This window comes from Megalobrama amblycephala, linkage group LG14 (assembly GCF_018812025.1).
Source record: "Megalobrama amblycephala isolate DHTTF-2021 linkage group LG14, ASM1881202v1, whole genome shotgun sequence".
Lineage (NCBI taxonomy): Eukaryota > Metazoa > Chordata > Actinopteri > Cypriniformes > Xenocyprididae > Megalobrama > Megalobrama amblycephala.
This window is the reverse complement of record NC_063057.1, coordinates 28292607-28315609: the sequence shown is the minus strand read 5'-3', so window position 1 is coordinate 28315609 and position 23003 is coordinate 28292607. Positions and strand designations below refer to the sequence as shown.

Genomic DNA, 23003 nt, shown 5'->3' with positions numbered 1-23003 from the left:
AACTTGGGTGCACAAGCTGAGACCTGACATGAAATTTGATCATATCCACCACTAACGTCCATGTTGATAAATGTCCAGTTGAAATGTGTAGAAATGGCCGAACACCCATTTTTCTGTCATACGTTTGTTTAATAAATGAGGCCCAATAAGAGAATTCATTACACACATTTATTCTGACATGTTATTTCACTGACAGAAGTTCAGCTGTAGTATTAATGTAATGAAGAGAAAATAAGACTCTATAACATCTCACTGATTCATCATGAGCTCAAAGCATTATGGGTAGAATCTCTCTACAGTCTATTCTGATTCATCAACACAGTTTCACTGATGATTTATAATAAAACCCAAACCCAGGATAGAGTGGTTGAGTGAATGTGGTCTGGACTGTGTGGATGAGGATCATTGTATCTCTGTAGACGCTGTAGAAGGACAGAGTTCCTGCACTGTGATCCACATACACTCCTATTCTACTGCTGATGGACTCTACAGGGAATTTAGTCACTATGTTATTGTGTCTAAATGAGCAACTGGAGGAAGAGCAGAACAAACTCCAGGACTGATCATTAGATCCAAACACACACTCATAATGCTGTCCCTTCCTGCTGATGCTCTTATATGACACTGATATAGACACAGCACCAAGCACACCACCACTCCACTCAATCTCCCAGTAACAGTGTCCACACACACTCTCTCTACACAACACCTGACGATTATGTCCATCAAATCTGTCTAAATGGTCAGGATACGGCTGCTCTGTGTCAGTGTTAGTAATCTCTCTGTTCCTCTTAGACAGATGGAGGCGTTTATTCACTGTGTTTGGATCCAGAGTGAGCCGATGGGAATCTGATGGAGATAAAACACATCACAATCGGGAATTATGAATCTGATCTTTTAATGTATCTGAACTCTTCATGTTCAATATATCATCAGTGTCTCAGTACAGTTTACCAGATATCCTGTGCAAATCATCATTTACATGATCAACTCTAAAACTTCTTCTGTCATGTTTTCTTTCTCCTTCTACAGGAAGAACATGAACACACTCAGTGAGATTTTCTGCTTGTTTTCTTAGTGACTTACATTGTAGGAAGTCGATCCTGGTCCTGGGAACAATGTTGGTGAAAGTGACTGTGGACATCAACAGACATGACGAGTATGATTATCATGTCAAGAGAAGATTATCTCTTCATCCATTCCTAAGACATTTCTAATATGATCTTCTACATGATATGAGATGATGGAGGATCATTTCTGAGAGCCAGGGGCCTCGTGTATAAAACTTTACTTAGATTTCATCCTAAAAGTGTGCGTGTAAACAAAATCTAGATTTGCACAAAACTCCCTTTATTAAACCCAGTCAGTGTAAGATTGTGTGTACATATGTCTCCTCCCCGAAATCATCATATATGGAGCTGACAATGCCTAATTTTACTGTGCATATGCTCATCCATATGCATATTCCCATCCATGTGATTCCACATTTAACCATACAAGACATTTGGAAAATATGAGATACAGACTATAAATGCCATTTGTGCCATCAGATTACATTGCTAAGTATCATTCAGCATCCTTGTCTTGTTTTAAAAAATATATATACACTGCGTTCCAAATTATTATGCAATTGACATATCAGTAAGATTTCAGTACAATAAACATTCAGATTTTAGTTTTTCTAAGAAAATGTTTGTTTGTTTATTTATCCATGTCTTTTTAGATAACTGGTATCAATCTCAGACAAAATAATTCGCCAGATCTATGGAAACCCTACTTAGAGGTTGTTCCACATTATTAAGCAAGTCACAGTTCTCATGCAATATGGGGAGGAAGAAAGATCTTTCTGAAGATGAAAAGCATGAAATGGTGCAATGTTGTGCAAAAGGCATGAAAACAACTAATACTGTGTGAAACTGAATGGAGATTATCAAATTATCATAAGATTTGTGAGTGATTTAGAGCACAGCAGAACTCGGTCAGATAAAGGCTTATTAATGAAAGTTCCTATCAAAAAAATGTATTGTATTAAAAGGGCAGCTATAAAAAAGCCAGTGTTGAGCAGCAAACAGGTATTTGAAGCTCCTGGTGTCTCTGGAGTCTCAAGAAGCTCTCCATGCAGGCTGGCAGTTGTGCGTAAAGATGCATTTTAGACACCACTAACCAAACCTGACAAAGAGAAATATTTACAGTGGGTGTAGAACTACATTTTCAAACAGTTTTATTGCTGTGGTGTTTTTTTGCAGCATGGGAAAGTGCATAGTGCATTGTACAATAGTGCATTGTACTATGCACTATCCTCGTTGTTATACCATAACTGAAAATGGCCAGTTATGAGCTCCACATATCTTGCAAAAGTCATTTTAATACCCTCCATCTCACTTCCCAGCATTCCAGCCCAAATCATCACCCACCAGCTCCTTGCTGACGACGCAGTCTTGTTGGAACGTGGTGGCCATTCACCGACCATCCAGAAATCCATCCATTTAGACCATCCATTGTAGTACGGCATTAGTCAGTGAATAAAACTATTTAAAAATGAGTCTTCATGTATTTCTACACCCACTGTAAATGTTTCTCTTTGTGAGGTTTAGTTTGGAGTGGCTGAAATGCATCTTTATGCACAACTGCCAGCCAGCATGGAGAGCTTCTTGAGACTCCAGAGGCACCAGCAGCTTCAAATACCCGTTTACTGCTCAACATTGGCTTTTTTATAGCTGCCCTTCTAATACAATTAATGTTTTTGACAGGAACTTTCCTCAATAAGCCTTTATCTGACCGAGTTCTTCTGTGCTCTAAATCACTCAAAAATCTTATGATAATTTGATAATCTCCATTCTCTTTCACACAGTATTAGTTGTTTTCATGCCTTTTGCACAACATTGCACCATTTCATGCTTTTCATCTTCAGAAAGATCTTTCTTCCTCCCCATATTGCATGAGAACTGTGACTTGCTTAATAATGTGGAACAACCTCTAAGTAGGGTTTCCATAGATCTGGCGAATTATTTTGTCTGAGATTGATACCAGTTATCTAAAAACACATGGATAAATAAACTAACAAACATTTTCTTAGAAAAACTCAAATCTGAATGTTTATTGTACAGAAATCTTACTGATTTGTCTCTTGCATAATAATTTGGAACGCAGTGTAGGCTATCAAATATCCATAAAACCAAAACTGTTTTCAGGGACGAGTTAAGGCCTGTTCACACCAAGATAATGATATAGTTCTAAAAATCATTCTTAATATTAAAGAACAGCAGAGTCCACACCACATCTATAATGATAATGGCACAGAGAAACAATTTAGTTGGAATCACTTTCAGAATGATATTATCTTATTTTATTTTTTTAGATTTTATTCAGTTGAATGATAAAAACAAAGCCAATTGGAATTCACCCTGCTTTAAAGAACTCAAGCATTTAAAGCGGCAGACAAGCATATGCTCAGAATAAGCAGATCGATATCGGCCGCTGGTGTGGACACTAATACAGTTATCGTTATAGTTATCTTTATAGTTATTAATGTTGGTGTGAATCTTTATTCTCATTCATTTCATCTGGTCAAATAGTATTTTTAATTGTTTTAAATCAAATTTATGCCGTTTTGCCTATAAGGTAAATATATGTTTGAGGAGGTTTAACGCTTCTGGTTTCGGCTGAAAGGGTACGCTGGTGCGTTTGGCTGCCACTTCTCTTTCCTGTTTGTTTTAATTTTTGATTTTTTTGAGTTGCTGTGAGGGTTTTGGAGCACATAAAGACAAGTTTATGTTATTACTGTAATACAGAATCACGCTATACCAGTTGGATTATTGCTTTTATCTTTGACAGTCATTTGCTGGAATCAACTCTCCTGCCGCCATGTCCAGGACTTACACTACCACTGCGAGGTTGCTGTGGATACCTCCTGCATGGCTACACCGCCCACCCACTTTTGAATCTAAGGCCCCGTCCACACGGAGACGCGTTTCTGTGAATCCGCACAATTTTTTTATCGGATAGGGGTTTCGTCCACACGGATCCGCCGTTTTCGAAAGGTGAAACTGCTATTTTTTGAAACTGGGTCCCAGAGTGGAAAAATTTGAAAACGCCGTCTTTGCGTTGTCATGTGGATGGGGCAATCCGTATATTTTCTGAAACGATGATGTCATCGCCCCACGTGTCGACCCTAGTCAGACGCGCTAACACCACAAAACAGCACCAACAACAGCAATAGCAGACTCTACATGCTTGCGTTTGTGCTGCAGAAGCTACTGAACCAAAATAAAACATTATTTCTAAGCTTTGCTATAGTTTGTATTCAGCGCGCAAGGTTTATGCTCATGCTCCGAGTCTTCTTCGCTGCTTTAAGTGCATTTCTGCGGCAGAATTACAGCGACACATAATGGTCTGGCATGTATACTACACAATTTTGAGTCATTTCAGTGGTTTTGTGTGGACGCAGATATTTTTTGAGACGAGGAAAAAAAAGATCGGTTTAGGGTAAGCTCCGGCTTCGTGTGCACGTAGCCTAAAGGAAAACCTTTATCTGGTGAAGTACACATGCTCTGTGTAGATGTCACAGTCACCTCTGTTTGGACTCTGTTTTCATTTGCACTGTTTTTCCTGCCTTGTTTGTTGTCATGATTTCTGAGTTCATCACTGTCAGCTGTGTATCGTTAATCAACTTCATTTGCACCTGTATTTAAGTTCCCTTGTTTCTGTTCATTGTTGTCAGGTCTCGTTTCAGGTTTGGATGTATGTTATGTTCCTCTCTCTTGTTGTAGATTTATTAAAGACTGCCTTGTAATCTGTAATCTTCATGTTTGTGTGAGTTATACCAGCACAATCCATGACAGTAGACATGTTAGAATATTGGGTCCCAAGCACTACATACATTGCTCCTTAAGGCGCAGTTTTACATGCATATCATCTGATGCCGTTACTTGTGCTACATTTTTACGCAAACCTCAAAGGCTGCTGTGTAGGCCTACTGGGGTTAATTTTTGCACTTAAAGCACTTAAACGCGAGGAGTTCCCTCTGGTTTCATTTAAGTCCTCGCATCTGTTGAAAGCGGCTCTGTTAACAAGAAGCCTGTAATTTACCTGACATTATTACTGTCATGATCTTGAGTTGGAGTGCCCTGTTTAGCCACCAGAGGGCACTCCAACATGGACTTTTGTCACTTGTCTGAACTGCATTTCTCATAATTCACTCCTGGACTCATTATCCTCGTTTCATTGCACCCAGCTGTTTTGTGTTTGCTCATTAGTTCTGTCTATTTAGTCTCAGTTGTTTCTGCCTTTGTTTTTGGTTTGTTATTGTATTGTTACGTGCACTTTTTGTATCTCTGGCTTTTTGTTTTGTGGACTGTTTTCTGTGGAGTTTGACCTTTGCCTGCCTGATTACGACTTTGGATTACCCTTTAATAAACATCGCTGCGCTTGGATCTTACCATCTTGTTTGTGTGCAATCCGTGACAATTACAGAACAAAAACTGGACTTTGTGTGCCTTACTGAAACATGGCACAAAGAGTCCGATGGTATTCTTTTTAATAAACTTGCTCCTGCCTGCTATGGATTATTTGATCTTCCGCAACCCTCTAGCAGAGGTGGGGGTATTTATTGTGTTGCATAACCAACAATACAATATGAGTCCCATGGCTGTTCCTCAGTTTAGCTCATTTGAATGTCTTGTTCTGAATGTCTCTGCACCCCCACTACTGCCATAGCTACAGTCTACAGGTCTCCAAAGACAAATGTAACGATTTGTGTACAGGTTTAATCAATTTACGGGTAAAATATATGAATATAATAAACCATAAAGCTTTATGATGAATTATGATCCATATATCGTCCCAAGAGGGAATTATGCACATATATTGTTAATTAATTACAACAACTTATAACCAGTTACATATATGATCAGCTCTAATTTAATAGTTGTTTAGAGAGACGGTCCAAGTTTGTCCACCAAACTATAAGTCTCCTCTTAGACTATTATAAAGGAATTTTTATTCTCTGGCCACGAGATTAACTTTCTAGGATAGCATCAAACGTAAAGAAAAGTTACGGGTTCGACAACGAAAAAGTGACTTGGTTTTTTCTGAATGAGCAGCAGAACAACTCTGGCATGAATACAATGTGTTTAATATATGAAACGGATAATACAAAGGTTATACGGTTAAATAGGCACAAAAAGGATACACACATACAAAACGAAAGTAAAGGCAGGAAAAGAGAGAGTGATCAGAAAAGTGGCAATTTACATTCAGTTAAAAACCTTTGAGAGCCATCAAAGAAATCAGTTTAAATGAATTTTAACAGGTTACTTGCATGAGTTTGGTCAGATTGAGTGCTGGAGTTCGCAGAGTTTCAGTGCTGGGCTTGGAGTGATTGGTCCTTTCTGAAAGGCGGATTTTCCAAAGCAAAGGTTTAACTTGAGCGTAAGATAACCGGAAAATAAAGAAAAAAGAGTCCGTCTCCCCGGGTGATGAAGGTGACGCGGTCGTGACGACAGGAAAACTTGTGCAACAAAGAGACACATGTCATGGTGTTTTAAAGACAACAGACCAGACCGCCTCCTGGGAATTGTCGGCCAATAATTGTGTTGCCATTTCAGCGGGCAAACTTTCCTTTGTCTTGTCTCGGGGGTTGATTTGCATAATTTATGAGCTTATCAAATCAGTGGATACTTTTCTTCATAGGACCATTAAAATAGAACAATGCATTTTACCACAATGAAATATACATGGGTGAATAAGGGAGAGCAAGAACGTTACAACGAACCCAAACTCGACATATAATGAAAGCATATCAAAGAAGTTATAATTTTCAAGTCAAAAGTAATCGTTAGAAATGACACTAGCACCACTACAGTCATTTAAGCTAAGTCTAAACACTAAGAAAACATACATGCACTAGACATGCACCTCAGGTACATTTTGGCATAGTCATATTTGTATATAAAGTCCTCATGCTTGTGTGCGTGTGTGTCTCTGTGTATGCGTGTTGGATTTTGGAATGCCATGTCACCACATGGCCCATGGTAATGTGATCCGAGTTGACCATGATTGTTTGAAGTCGCACGGGAGATGTTCGGGGATCTATCACAAGACCATAAAACGTGTCCAGGAGGTCTGTAAATGTCCGCCAGGCCAGAGCCAATGCGAGATTTATAAAAACCAAAGTTCAATGAGTTAAAGCTTAAACACTGTTTATGGTATGCCTGCTAAATTCTGATCCACTACAGATGCTACACAAATAAAGACGTTTTATCGGAATTTGCAGATATGCTGTCTCTGTTGTGCCTCAAATTTGAGGGAACTCTTATCCTGGTTGATTTTAATATCCACATGGACAAAAAAGACTCCACAATAACAAAAGACTTTTTGTTTGTATTGGAGTGCTTTGATTTGAACCATTTTGTGGACTGTCCTACACATAACAATGGCCACACTGTGTCTCAAATGTCCACCTGAGGGATGTCTGATAACCTGGCTATCTTTTTTAATATGTAACTGCCTGACATAAACATTTCCTCTGCTCGCATAATTAATTATCACAAATGAAGATCTATTGAGCCCTTTGATTTCACTGATTTTATTGATTCTTCTTTTAGGTACTCAACTGCTTAGAGACTGTCTTTGGTGTTTTGATACTGCACTAAACTGGTTTAAGTCCTACCTTTCTGATTGAAAGCAGTTTATTGCTATGGGTGGTTGCAGGTCTGAAGTCAGTATGGTAAAATCTAGTGTTCCTCAGGGATCAGTTTTGGGACCTTTACTCTTTTGCATCTACAGTTTTCCACTTGGTAAAGTTCTAAGATCACTTGCTCTTAACTTTCATTTTTACACAGATGACACCCAGATTTACATACATTCAAATTCTGATGATAATGATAATGTGGCTGTTGCACAGACAGCATGGAACCTGACATCCCATCACAGGACCAGGACAGCATAACACCCAACCTAGCCCCTCCACACCAGATGGAAAGATTCAACGGATTACAGCCTTAAAGCCAAACCCACCTTTCCCTGATCGCCGGGTCCTAATCCCCAGGGGTGGAACTTGATGTCTAGGTATTTTACTGTGTCAACTATGCTTGTCCGCTGCTGGGCCTTGCTCCCCAAAATCCATGGGGTGCAGTCATTTACAGAGAAAGAGCCACTGCAGGGACTGATCAGGAAGCTGCAGCACTTCCTTGGGTTAATGCATAGGCCGGTGTTCTGACAACGTGTCCAGCAGGAGCGAGTTGTAGGCCATATCACTCCATGATCCTCCAATCAGCACCAGGTCATCAGCAAAAGCCAAAGTCATAACCGAATGACCTGCCACGGTGTACCTTTTGCCGTAATGTTCGCGACCATGGATGAGGGGATCCATGGCCAGGTTGAAAAGCAAGGGCGACATTGAGTCCCCCAGCTTAACACCTTCTCTCACTTTTATATCTGGAGTGGTCCCACCCCCGACCTCAACATGGGTTGTACTGTCCGTGTAGATCTGCTGGATCAGACCCATCATGTGGGAGTCTGCTTTAATCTGCCTAAGAACTGACACAATGTGCTCATGTGAGATTTTTCTTTAGGCAAGTGGGTATTACACCTGTGAACCACCACAACAGCACAGTGAGGGTCTCGCATGATGGGTCCCATTTGAGAATGTCCTGCTTCCCAATCCTATTTGGGCCTGCTGCGGATAGGTTCGGAATCTGTTGGAGGCTTGTTTGGATCTCGCCTTTGGAGATGGAACCCAACAGTTGAGTGTTGTCAGCACTCACCTCCGCCCTAAATTGACTCAGCCTGCCAAAGGGAGATGGGGAGTCTCACTTGGCCCGAACGATGTTATAAATTGTTTCCAAAAGTATTGGGAACTGACAGGAACTGACGATGATCGTGACAATTGAACATCTTCCAACTATCTCATCGTCCGATATCTCTTTCGCAAAGGGTCCTTCCTAAACAAAAAATGGCAGGAATGGTATGTGTGACTTGGATATTTATGTCGATGTAACCTACCATTCAAGCTTTGGTGGATGTCCTACAATATCATCTTATCCGGTTCCCTCGCATCCCTGGAGCATCTTATGCATTGCCGCCTCGACCAGTGTAGGTAACTGATCACTGCCATCCAACAAGGCCTCAAGAATGTCCATGCCATTGCCCTCCACCTCTCTCACCATCCTGCAACAGATGCAGCAGGCCTCCTTCTGGCAAGTTTGTTTGGTTTGGAGGAACAGATGAATTTGCTGCAGGCTCTGACCAATGAACTTGAAGCAGGCTTCTGGTTGCGAATATCGGGGTAGACGTGCAGTTCATGTATACTTCGCGCTCTCACCGTGGCAAAGCTTGTAGGTCTCCCCAAGTCCTTGTCCGCAGCTCATCACATGGCCGTTCCAGCCAGAGACGAGTCAGGACAACCAAGCATTCTCTTATTCCATGCTCCATACCATTGTCGTTTAAGCCAATTGGGTCAAGACCGCCACCAAAATCCCTGACCCAGGGATGATGGGGAGATCTAGCTGTGCCACAGGAACCCAATCCCAAAGCTCCTGCAGGGTACCTTGTTTGAACGGGTGATGTACCAGAATCATGAATCACTATTTAAGAAATGGCTTGAAAAACTGAGCCTTCAGACGCTGTATAAAAAAACTTGTATAAAAGTGTGTGTTACGAGTGAGATGGTCAGGTGTGCAGCTGGCATCTCCCTTTGTTGCTTGTCAATAAAGTTCAAACTTCTGGGACCTGGAGATTCGACTCTGAGAGACCAGAACTGAAGGCACATAGAATTTGCCACAATGCCACAGTAAAAGTGTTCAAAAGCAGCATATCCACTATAAACATTTCTATCTAATTTCATTTAATTTTTGTTTAACTTCTAGATAATGACTTTATGTTTTTTTTTTTTTTTTTTTTGAAAACAAAGAACAAGGGGTCATCATAGTCATTACAATGTCAAGACAATAAAATTTCCATACACTTTGGTGTGCGATATGTCACTTATACTCAGTGGTATGTGCACACAATCCATTTATCCCAATTTCAGCTACTACTTCATGCCAGTAATGCTGTATTTTGGAACATGCCCAGAAAATAGGGAAATGGTTAGCCATTGGGGCTCCACATTGCTTCCAACAATGGCCCAATCTCTGTTCACCATTGCATATTGCTGTTAATTTGGGAGTTATAAAAAATCTTATTATATTGTAACCCTGGTTTTTCCTGCTTTTACTTTCTCTTCTCATGACTCCCCACTGTTTACGCTATTGCGAAATTCATGCAAGTATCGCGAGATTTGACATAGAGGCCGCGTCGTTTCCCTTTAAAGATGGCTGCACGCTATTGTTTTGTGTGTGTGTGTGGGAGTCGATGTGTTGTTCTGCTGCAGGTAGGTGTTTAACCATGTAAATGTATTATATTGATTCATTAGACTGCCGGTTTTGAACTGTTATGCCTGTCAACCTTTTTAGATGCCTCCATTTCGGTTGAGACTGTGCTGTGTGACTTAATGACTTAATGGTACGAGAACTGGTGAGTGTCATTGTTTGTATCATACGGTGCTAATGTTAGCGCTTTTGTGTATGGCATATGGATCTGTTAGTTGGTGCTGGCGCTGGCTGTGGTTGTTATCTTATTGACTCAGATTATATATCTGAATGAAGCAACATCTGGTGTCCACACAGCAGAAAGTTACATCTCATGCCCAGTTTGCTCGTGCTGACCCTGAAGACGGAAGGGCAGTCACCTCTTTGATTAACATTACCCAGCAACTTGCACAACAATTAGCTGATGTCCAGCGACAGTAAGCCATGCTTACGGCCAGCCAGTCAAAGACCAGCTCTATTTCCAAGACTCCCTCCCACAGCAAGCCACATGCCAGAGCCATTAATCAGCAGTCTCATCGACCCACAAAAACTCCTGGTACTCCCACAAAACCTGGTTATTGTTTTCAGTGTGGTGAGGATGGCCACATCCATCCCCAGTGTGAGAATGAGCCCAATCCTACTCTAGTTGCTCGTAAAAAGAAACAGTTTACCAGCAACCAACAGAATACCTCCAACTTTGTTCATTTAAACTGAGTCCGGTTCCTGTTGTGGGACAGACAAGGGCCAGCAGGGACCAAATCTGTACCAAGAAAGAAAAGAAGACTGTCAATTGTGCAGAAATGTCATGGTCCAAGATAAAGAATGCACCTATACAATTTCCAAAGGGGCTGGTGGGCTCAAAGTGTTTTGCTGTTGTCCAGATTGCTGGGCAGAATTATCACAGTCTTTTAGATAACGGCTCGCAGGTTACCACGATTCCAGTCTCTTTCTATAACCAGAGCCTCAGCAATTGCCCTGTGAAACCACTTTACAACTTACTCCAGGTTGAGGGAGCCGCCGGTCAGTTAGTGCCATACCTGGGTTATGTAGAGGTGAATATAGCCTTTCCCAAAGAGTTTTTGGGAGAAGAAATTGATGTACCGACTCTTGCTCTTGTTGTACTCGATGCACATCCTGGAGTTCTTTACCTGTGCTTATCGGCATGAATACTCTAGAGCCTTTATATGAACGACATATCAGTAGTGACATCTCTAGTTTTCAACCCACGGCCCAAGGATACTGTGCAGTCTTAAAGCTCTTGCAACTGAAGCAGAAACAGGTGGGCAGAACAGGAGTTGTGAGGTTATTAAGCCAGACGCCAGTTTTGATTCCTGCTGGTCAGACCATTGTCCTAGAAGGTTCTGCCAGAGTAGAGAGCTCATCTTTAGTCCAACGGGCTGTAATTGAACATCCTACATCACCACTTCCTGGTGGGTTGTGTGTCCAGAGCTGTCTCATCACACTTCCAATTCACGCTCCCTACAAGGTTCCTGTTCTTGTTATGAATGAGTCTGAGCAAGATGTTTTTATCCCACCAATGACAGTAATTGCTGATATTGGCACATCACTCACTATCCTGGCCCAGCACACCGTAAAAACCTCTTCAGTTCCAGGAGGTTCCCAGAGAGATACTTTGGAGTTAAATTTCGGTGAATCTCCTATTCAACCTGAATGGAAGGAGCGAGTAACATTCAAGCTCAGTCAAGTGAAGTGTTTTCTCATCATGACCTTGATTTCGGCTGTACAGACCAGGTAAAGCATCATATCAAGCTCCACTATGAAACCCCTTTTAAGCATCGACCTAGGCCAATACATCCTCAGGACATTGAAGCTGTTCGAAGCCATTTGAAAGACCTGCTTGAAGCTGGCATCATCCAAGAGTCAGAGTCACCCTTTACTTCTTCAATTGTGGTGGTCCGGAAGCGGAATGGCGATGTAAGGTTGTGCATTGATTATCGTAAATTAAATTTGCAAACAGTGAAAGATGCCTATGCCTTGCCGAATCTTGAGTAGTCATTCTCCGCATTAACGGGTTCCAAATGGTTTACGGTTCTGGATCTGAAGTCTGGATATTATCAGATTCAAATGGATGAAGGCTAAAACTGCACTCGTTACACCGCTAGGGTTCTGGGAATGGAATCGGATGCCACAAGGGGTCACTAATGCTCCAAGTACATTCCAGAGACTGATGGAAAAGTGTATGGGGGATTTAAACCTCAAGGAAGTCCTTGTGTTTCTAGATGACATTATTATCTTCTCTGATACTTTAGAGGAACATGAGAAGCATTTACTCAGAGTACTTACCCACTTGACTGAGTTCGGCTTGAAGTTATCTCCTGAAAAATGCTAATTTTTCCAGTCCAGTGTGCATTACCTTGGACATATCGTGTCAGAGAAGGGTGTTGAAACGGACCCAGAGAAAATATCCACTATCAAATCCTGGCCACTACCCCGAAATCTCAAGGAACTACGGTCCTTCCTGGGGTTTGCAGGATACTATCAGCGGTTCATTAAGGATTACGCCACCATAGTGAAACCCCTCAACACGCTTACCCAAGGCTATGCACCCTTCCGTCGGTCTACCAAAGATAAAAGTCCTGCTGGGAAGTTCCTGGACCCGAATCAGTCCTTTGGGGAGAGATGGACGTCCGACTGTCAAGTTGCTTTCGATATACTAATTTCCAAGTTAACATCTGCTCCTGTCCTTGGGTTCGCCAATCCAAAGTTGCCTTTCTGCACACAGATGCTAGCATAATCGGATTGGGAGCCGTTCTATACCAAGAACAGGATAGTCAACTGCGGGTTATTGCCTATGCCAGCCGAGGCCTATCTCAGAGTGAGTCTCAATATCCGGCACACAAACTTGAGTTTTTGGCCTTAAAATGGAGTGTCACATAGAAATTCCATGATTATCTCTATGGTGTTAACTTCACTGTTGTTACGGATAACAATCCTCTTACAGACGTTTTGACCATCGGTGGCTAGCTGCATTGTCAACGTATTCCTTCAAGATGCAGTACCGTGCTGGCAAACACAATTTTGATGCCGATGCTCTGTCCCGGCGTTGTCATGGAGAAGTGCTAGATAAGACTACAAGCTGTGAAGAGTGGGAACCTGTGAACCGTCTAGCGGAGCAATTGTGTGACCCGGGTGAAGTTGCAGAAATATCCCCCGATAGCGTGGTTGCTGTTTGCCAGAGCAGCCTTGTCAGATCGTGCTGTTCTGTGCTGACCCAGTAATTTGTGAAGTTATCCACCAGCTCGGGACAGGAGAAAAGGTTCCCCCAACTGCTCGAGAGGAACTTCCTGAGCTCGCACTGTTGTTACGGGAGTGGAATCGGTAAGAGCTGGAAGATGGAATTTTGTATAGGAGAAGAAAGGACAGAGATAAACTTGTTCTTCAGCTTGTCTTGCCCTCAGTCTTGTGTTCTATTGTCTTGAAGAGTCTCCACAGTGACATGGGGCACATGGGCATAGAGCGAACCCTGGATTTGGTACGGCAGCGGTTCTTCTGGCCTAAGATGGCAGCTAATGTTGAGAACTTCATTAAAACCTGTGATCGGTGTGTAAGACGTAAGACTCTTCCAGAAAAGGCAGCTCCTTTAGTAAATATTCAAACTAGTCATCCTTTGGAATGTCATCCTTTGGAGTTTTCTTATGTATGGATTTTCTTACACTTGAGCCGGACAGTAGCAACACAAAGAATAGAAGGCCAAGACTGTGGCGAAGTGTCTGTGGAATGACTTCATGGGTTGCTATGGCATTCCAGAGCACCTACATTCAGACCAAGGCCCAGACTTTGAATCTAAGCTGATTAAGCTATGTGATGTAGCTGGCATCAAGAAAACTCTGACTACTCCATACCAACCCAGGGGCAACCCTGTTGAGTGTTTTAACCGGACGTTGTTAAACATGCTGGGAACTCTTGAGAGCAAGCAAAAGGCTAAGTGGAGGGAATACGTTAAACCTCTTGTTCATGCGTATAACTGTACACGGAATGAGGTAACGGGGATTACGCCCTATGAACTCCTGTTTGGACGATCACCCCAGCTTCCAGTTGATTTTGCTTGCCTGTCTGTGAACCTCCATCATCTTCACATTCCCAGTACGTGAAGGATTTAAGATCTCGTCTTGAGGAGAGCTATAAGCTCTCATCCCAGAATGCTTAGAAGTCAGCTAAAAGGAACAAAAGCCGGTTCGATCAACATGTAAAACCTGCAAGCTTGGAGGCTGGCGACAGAGTTCTTGTCCGGAATGTTAGAATCCGAGGCAAGCACAAGCTTGAAGACAAGTGGGAGTGAGATGTATATGTGGTTGTGAACCGTGTTGGGGATCTTCCAGTTTACATTGTGAGGCTAGAGCCCAAAAAGGGACCTACCCGTATGCTCCATCTTGATCTGCTCTTGCCTTGTGGCTTTCTGACGGCTTGTACTACAGAGGACCTTCCCAAAGATCTTCCTGCTCAAAAAGTACACACTCGCAGCCAGACTCGCAATTACGCTGCTGACCTAGTTGATATCTTTGAGGATGAGGATGCAGAGAATGTTATCCTTGGGAGTTCTCCTCGGTTTCCAATGAAGTTCAGTGTGGAAATAGCGGGTGAACAAGAACCCCTGACCCCTGACATTGTGGGGTGTACCTTATTGACAGCCTCAAGGGACACTGATTTTGTCCTACCTTCCCCACAAAGCCTGGTTACCCGACCTTCCATTGCAATATCACCTGAAATCCACTTACCTGAAGTTAAAGAGTCTAGACCAGAGGTCACTAACAGGCGGACCGCGGTCCGGGTCCGGACCCAGAAGCCATCCCGTATGGACCCGAACCTACAGCCAAAACAGAATGTTATGATTTAAAACCTGACGGGGCGCTTCTCTTTTACCAGCGCAGTTTTTGTAGTCTTTACGGTAGTGGTTTAGGATGATGAAACGCACGGACCAATTGCATGCGAGTTAAGCTATTCCACGTGATACCACTCAGCCAATCAAGTCCGCGCATCCCAGGCGGTAATCTTTGACTCTATAGTGCAGACGGATGCGAGAGTTAGAGGCAAGTTACACATGAAAAGACGGTAGAAAGAAAAAGAAAGATAACGATACATGTAGAAAACAAATGGGGAGAAACAGACAAGTGACAGAGACAGAGAAAAGGAGAGAAACAGGCGAGTGAGACGGAGAAAGGAGAGAAACAGGCGAGTGAAATGGAGATAGGGAGAGTAAAGTTGGCCGCATTTTCACAGATTCAAATTTTCCGGATAAATAACTCGTGAGATAAACGTAGATAAACTCGTGAGATTTTAAACTCGTGAAAACTGAGATTTTAAACTCGTGAAAACTTTTTAACGTAGACAAGCAGCTACAACTTAAAGGGATAGTTCACCCAAAAATGAAAATTTGATGTTTATCTGCTTACCAATCTGCTTACCCATTACTGACAACGGCAGTAATGTCTTGCGCATATACTTCAATGAGTGCAAGACATCACTTCCGTTGTCAGAGTGCGATCAGACACCACTAACCGATGCTGAACGGAGTTGGACATAGTGGTGTATTAGAGGTAAAAAAATGATATAAATACTGTTCAGTTTCTCGCACAAACCGATCGTTTCGTGTCTTAGGACATCAATGTGTCCTCACGAGGCGCAGGGTTTAATTTGGATTTGTCTAAGCAAGCTTTATTTACTCTTATAGCAGAAGTCCCCATCTACTCCCATTATTTGACTGACAGACGGCAGCAGTTGCAGTTAAAAATCATCATTTGTGTTCTACTGAAGAAACAAAGTCACCTACATCTTGGATGCACTGGGGGTAAGCAAATTTTCATTTTTGGGTGAACTATCCCTTTAATTTTCCTCAAAACAAGCTTTCCTACGCAGTGGACAAAATACACGTCTATATGTGCGGACGGCTGAGAGACAGATCCGAAGGGACCGTCTGCAAAGTGCAAAACCTGAAAAGCGTTACTACAAAAACAGTCAATATCTTCAATGTTACACACTGCATTGTCATCAAATTCAGTTCACACATCACTGCTGGTTATACTACAACAATTTATTTAGGAAATTATGAAGTTCATTATGAAAAATACATGTAATAACTTCACTGTAACACACTGTACTGTCACCAAATTCAGTTCACACATCACTGTTGTCTTGATAGTAGATACTACTACACTTATTATGGAAAAATGTCAATAGTGCAGTGTATTACGGTATACGTTATTCATTATTTTTTTATAATAAAAAATACAAAAAAGTAAATGCAAAAATACATTTTTCCAAAATAAGTGTTATAGTATAACCAGCAGTGGAGTGTGAAATAATTCAAAAGAGGTGTTATTTGTGTAATTTGGCTCACGAGTTATTGATCCGGGAAATTCGAACCTGTGAATATGTGGCCAACTTTACTTAAGTCAGAACATGCTTACGTTTGAACATGCACAATTTTTTGTTTATTATTTTCTCTTATTTTGAAATGTAGCTCTATTTTATTTAGCTAATGAGAGAACATTATATCTACAGTCATACATATTTGTTCAGTTCTTTTTTACGTGACAATAAATATTGTCAAAACGTTTTTGAATTGTACTGAATTCATTTGATTTGACAGTCAGGAATCAATTACATGCAGATAGTGATACAACTACTAGGCTACTTATAATGTATATAATATATATCACACTAACTAGTCACACTAACTAGTTAACATTATGATCTTCCGGACCTTTGCTACAAGAAATTTTCTCTAACTGGACCTCTTAAAATTTTAGTTGAATACCCCTGGTCTAGACCAGTGGTCACCAACCTTTTTAAGCCCAAGATCCCTGACCTCGACCTTTTTGAAAGACAAGATCTACTTGATAGAAAAAGACAGCCCAGATTGTATTTAGTATTTTTTCGTGGCCAATGTAGATTCTGATTTATTTATTTTTACAAGCAAATTGGCCGATTCTGATACTGGTTGCGGATATTCATTATTAATATTATTATAATAAACAAAAATACATAGCCATTTCAAATTGGGAACCACTGCTTTTTAATCACAATCAAAATACAGGGGCCTTTATAGCTCTCTGAGTAGAAGTAGAAGTAGTAGTAGTGGTAGTAGTTGTGTAGTTTTGCTGAAGAAAGAAAGAGCATACAAGCAAGCAGCAAGCGGAAGCTGGGGCCAGACCACAGCCCTCAGAAGATCAAAGAAGACACCTGATTTTCTCAGAGTGAACATATACTGAATAGAGAAGAGGGTAAGCTTTAAAATGTAATTATTTATCTGGCCCATGGAACTTCCAGCTTAGCTGGCATAGAGTGGTGTATTTAGCTTTTGCCTTTGCAAGAAATAATAAAATGAGAATGGGGACTGCCCTCAAACTCTGATAGTATTGTCTGAGTCTGTTTATTGTTGTATAGTGAGAATCCATTTGGGGTATCAGAAGTTGACTGTCTGAAAAAGATAGATTTTTATAAAGATATCCCGATGGACTTTACAAAGTCAGTCAAGGTTGCCAACCAGTCTCAACAGAGTGGGCCGTGGGAGTGCATTAGCAGGCACAGCTGTCCTCTGAGGGCGAAGAGCCAGCTGTGGGGCATTGAATGGGAGGCTAACCCACCCCACCCAGGTAGGCTTGGTTGATATCTGAACCGTAGGCCTAGGAGGTACGGTAGTGATCAGAAGTAGACCCTGAGATAATATAATCTAAGAAGAAAATATTATATGCCTACCTGACTCCTCCTGAATCTATAAAGGTAAACCTTTTACAGTAGTTGAGTGATATGAAAAGAGGAAGTGGCTCGTGACCAAGATAGTGTTACGTGGTCGCGGCAGAAACCACCCAGGGGGGTGACGCGGCACACCTTTATCTGTCTGTCCCAGTAGCTCCCGAAAATAACATAAAAATAAATACATAAATACAGTACAAAGACTGGAGAAATGTAATTTATTTTTGTACTGATATTTCTGTTATTTTCGTGAGCTACTGGAACAGTGATAAAGATCGACCAGTCGATCGCGATCGACGGGTTGGCAACCACTGGTCTAGGACAACCAGTGGTGAAGGTTCATCAATGTCCAGCTGTGATGTAGACACTCTGGTAAGAGAAACTGGGGTGGAAGAACCTAGAAATTCCTTACTTGAACCGATGAACGAATATGCTAAGAGAGAGATAGAGTTACCTGTGGAAGAGATACTTATTGATGTGCCTGAAGCTGAAGTGCTTCTGAAGCTTGAAGCTGAAGATCATGGGGCTGAAGTCTACTAGGCTCGATACTCGCGTATACTGAGATTTCATCTATGTCTTCTGCGTTTTCCTTCAAGATCATGCACGCCGCTGGAAAAATCTGATCACAGCGGACACACTCTCCAGAGCTCCACTCAAAGATAATCCATCTGAAACAGACCTAAAAAGAGAAGAGATTAAAGTGTGTGTTGATCATGTCATTCAACAATTGCCAGCAACACCGACTAAGCTTGCTCAAATAAAGAAAGCTCAGGAAGAGGACGAAGTGTGCAGACAGCTAAGTTCTCTTGTATGCACAGAATGGGAGGAGAAAAAGACTGCTCCACCGCATTTAGCATTATTCTGGTAATACAGACACAGACATTGCAGATGGCTTGCTGATGAAAGGAAATAGACTTATGATACCTGGCAGTTTGCAGAAAGATGTCCTAGAGAAGGTGCATCAGGGACATCAAGGCATTACTAAGTGCTTGGCTGCAAATGTCAGTTTGGTGGACAGGTATAACAAAGCAAATCAAAGACAAAGTGAGTCAGTGTGAAACGTGTGTCAAAAACAGCTACAGTCACCCAGAGCCCCTGTTGACCACTCCCTTACTTTCAAGACCATGGCAGAGAGTGGCAGCAGATCATTTCTACTGGAACAAAGGTAATTACATCCTGTTGATTGATTACTATTCACGCTACATAGAAGTTGCTTCACTCACTTTGACAACAACAAAACAAGTGATAGAGAAACTCAAAGCGATGTTTGCCTGTCACAGAGTCCTACAGATTCTGGTCACAGACAATGGCCCACAATTTGCAGCATCAAACTTTGCTGACTTCACAAAAGACTATGATTTCTATCATGTGATTAGCAGCCTGCATTATCCTCAAAGCAACGGTGAAGCAGAAAGAGCAGTGAGAACTGTTAAAACACTACTGAGGAAAGGCGAGGATCCTCACAAAGCACTTATGGCTTACAGAGCCCACGCCATTAGCGTCAGGTGCCTCACCTGCTCAACTCTTGATGGGAAGGAAAATCAGAACCACTCTCCCAGTGAGTCCATCCACACTGAAACCAGCGTGGCCAAACCCCAACACTTTCAAAAGAAAATAAAAATAAAAGGTAACGCCACAGAGCACAAATAAAACCTGTTCTACAGACAGGATAGACAGTCTGGATTAAAAATGTACCAAATCCAGGCAGAGTCACTGCAAAGTCCTGCTGATACTCCACGTTCCCACATTGTAGAAGAGCAGTTCCTTCACAGCCAAGAGAGATTCAGGACAGTTTTAGAAGCAGAGTGGGCAGGGTGATCAGACCACTGTTAAGACTGAACCTTTAGAGCAGTGACTTGTTGCTCTCAATTCACATTTTATCTCCCTTGCTTCTGTTGAAAATATAAATAATTTAATAATATTTGTTTTTGTGTTTTTCCCACAGAGACTGAATTTTTTTTCTGAGAAAAAAAAGGCAGAAGAATGGACTGAATGAGAATTTAATAGGCAATGCTATGTTGTGTTCATGCATTGGTTTCAGGGAGTTGGGAGATGTACTGATAAGACGTTATGGATGTGTAATGTGGTATGCGCCAGAAGAGAGAGTTTTTAGTAAAGTCATATGTTACACGCACACTGTTTTAGCAAACACCAGCATAGTAAAGGCTTCAATTGTACAGCATAAAAATAATCCTGAAAACAAGGTAGAGCCCTAGCTCAAAAATGCCAGCTTTAATGTCTTCTTAAACCTTATCCTAGGTCTTCTACCATTCCAGACAAACCTTGATATCATCCCATCCCATTCATTAAATTGGTTTTGTGATACATCCAGAGGCAATGATTTAAAAAGATAAAGTAAGTGTGGTAACATGTTCATTTTAGTTACTTCTATTCAGTTACTCATATCTAGTGGGAGCAGATTCCATTTAGCTATATCAGATTTTATCTCCTTACAAATGAGGCCATAATTACTGTCAAAGAGTTTTGATGCATCTTTTGTTAAATTTATCCCTAAATATTTTAGCGATGGCGAATTCCATTTAAGTTTATATTGCCTTCTTATATATTAATTAGGTCTAAAGTTGTATGTAAGTGTTTGCGTCTTTTGGATATTTATCTTATATCCAGAGTATAAATTAAGTTTTTAAAAGGGTCATCAGTTTAGGGATGCTAGACTTGGGGCTTGCCAAGAATAGAAGAACATCGTCTGCATATAATCTTTTTATTTTTTGTGGAAAGCAGTAATTCTACCCTGAATTACCACCTTTGTAGCATTTCACAGGGTGCTTGGAGACACTTCGCCATTTTCGTTACTTTGGAGATATAATTTGAATTCATTCTGGATTGTTGGATCATTCAATATAGTTGTATTAAGTTTCCAAAGTGTATATTTCTTTTGGTTTTCTAAGTGTAGTGTGAGGTATGTGTCAGATAAAACATGTAAAAATAAAAAATATGTAAAATAAAACATTTTTATTCTATGCCTGTCTGAGTTATTCATAAATATATAGTCAACTGAATACATAGAATGGCAGGCTGAGTAAAAAGTAAATTGCTTTTCTATTGGGTGAAACTCTCCATATATCAATTTAGATTTTATTCCATTCTTTAAACATCCTTTGAACCATTTTGGCATTTGGATTCTTTGTTTTGGGACTAGTTGTATCTAGCCTGGCTTGAAATTGGACATTTAAGTCCCCACCACATATGAGAATTCCATTTGATTCTGTAGCAATTTGCTCAAATATTGTCTTGAAAAATCTTTTCATGCTTCCTGGCGGAGCATAGGAAGGGAATCTACACAGCCACCACCGTCTCCACCCACCACAATCATCAGATCCCAATAACCTGACTTCTAACCACACACACCTATCATCACTCACCAGCACTATAAAGCAGCACTTTTCCCCTTCAGTCACTGTCAGCTCTCAACCTTACCTGGTCGATACTCACCTGATCCTTGGATTCCCCTCTGCCTTCACTAACGATCATCATCAACCTCTTCAGCTCTGCTCCATGCCCTGGAATAAAGAAAGACTTCAGTATACAGATAAGACATTCAAAGACTTTCCATCAATACATTTGTTTACCTGGATTCTCCTTCGTCTGTATTGATCTCTTGCTGTTTACAATAAGCCTGCCATATTACCTTCACTTACCTCTGTGTCCCGTGTTTACCTGCTGACAAGAAGACCTGACCATACCAACTTCATCTGGAGATGAAGCATTCAGCTCCCGTCGCAGAAAATCCCTTAGAAGTGCTGGGCCATGCCCTTCGTGCGGCTCTATCTCCAGATCCACACCATCAATCTGCCTCTGCCAGTCCCATGGCCCTTTCTTCCAACTATTCAGGTGAGGCGGTTGAATGTAGCAGTTTTCTACTCCAAGTTTCCTTGTATATTGAAATGCATTCTCATAAGTTCGCCAATAAACGATCCAAAGTGGTGTTTCTTATCTCCCTCCTCTCTGGAAGAGCGTTACTCTGGGCTCAAGCCATCTGGGATTCCCACTCTAACCTTGTTGATTCTTTTGATGACTTTTGCTCTCGTTTCCAATAAGTTTTTGGTCTCTCCACAGGAGCGCTATCAGTCTCTGACCAACTCATCCGCCTGAGGAAGTTCCTCGGCTAGCGATTACACACTGGCGTTCTGAACTCTAGCGGCCTCCTGTGGTTGGAATGAGACGGCACTTCTCACTGCCTATCGACAAGGTCTTAACCCACAGCTTCGTACCCAAATGGTGATCTACGATAACACAGTTGGATTGGAGAGCTTTATGCAGAAAGCCGTGAAAATATCTCAACAACTTACAGCTTGTATGCCCAAAATAACCGCTCATTCTCCACTCTCACCCACTGCCTGTCCTCCAGGACCAGAACCTATGCAGATTGACTCCAGTCCTCTTTCTCAGCAAGAACGTGCACGTCGTATTGCAAATGGACTGTGTTTGTATTGTGGCGGATCTGGACACCTGATTCGTACATGTCCCACACGTCCTCCACGTCCTACGGCGAGTACTATCCAATGCAATTCCTCACTTTCTAAATTAACACTTCTTGAAGTACAACTACTCACCCCTAGCTATGTTGTTCCAGTACGTGCCCTCCTGGACTCGGGCTTCTCCGGGAACTTCATTTCGCCGAACCTACTAAAAGGACTGGAGTTACCTTTTCAACATCATGAAGAACTTAAGGTGGAAACCATTCAGGGAAAACCGCTAGGACGTGGAAGGGTCAGATTCAAGTCACCACCCATCACATTACAAGTAGGATGTCTGCATAGTGAACTCATCTTGTTTCTGGTACTGGAGGGACCCACCGTTGACATCATCCTGGGACGCCCCTGGCTCACTCAACACTCTCCGGAAGTCAGATGGGATTCTAGTGAGATTCTGTGATGGAGTCCAGCCTGCTTTCAAAGTTGCATTACTAAAGTTCCAGAA

At 41.6% G+C, this 23003-nt stretch overlaps 1 protein-coding gene across 1 annotated transcript in view; it reads right to left on the bottom strand.

Annotated features, from left to right (window-relative positions):
• Window positions 1–313: 313 nt before the first annotated feature.
• The window catches only part of LOC125245189 (tripartite motif-containing protein 16-like), a 42029-nt gene continuing 19339 nt past the window's right edge, over window positions 314–23003 (bottom strand). Inside the window, exons 5-6 of the mRNA XM_048155693.1 lie at window positions 1087–1134; window positions 314–849 (exon numbers count right to left, since the gene is read on the bottom strand). Of these exons, the coding sequence (XP_048011650.1) occupies window positions 314–849; window positions 1087–1134 (584 nt within the window). The remainder of the gene's footprint in view (window positions 850–1086; window positions 1135–23003) is intronic.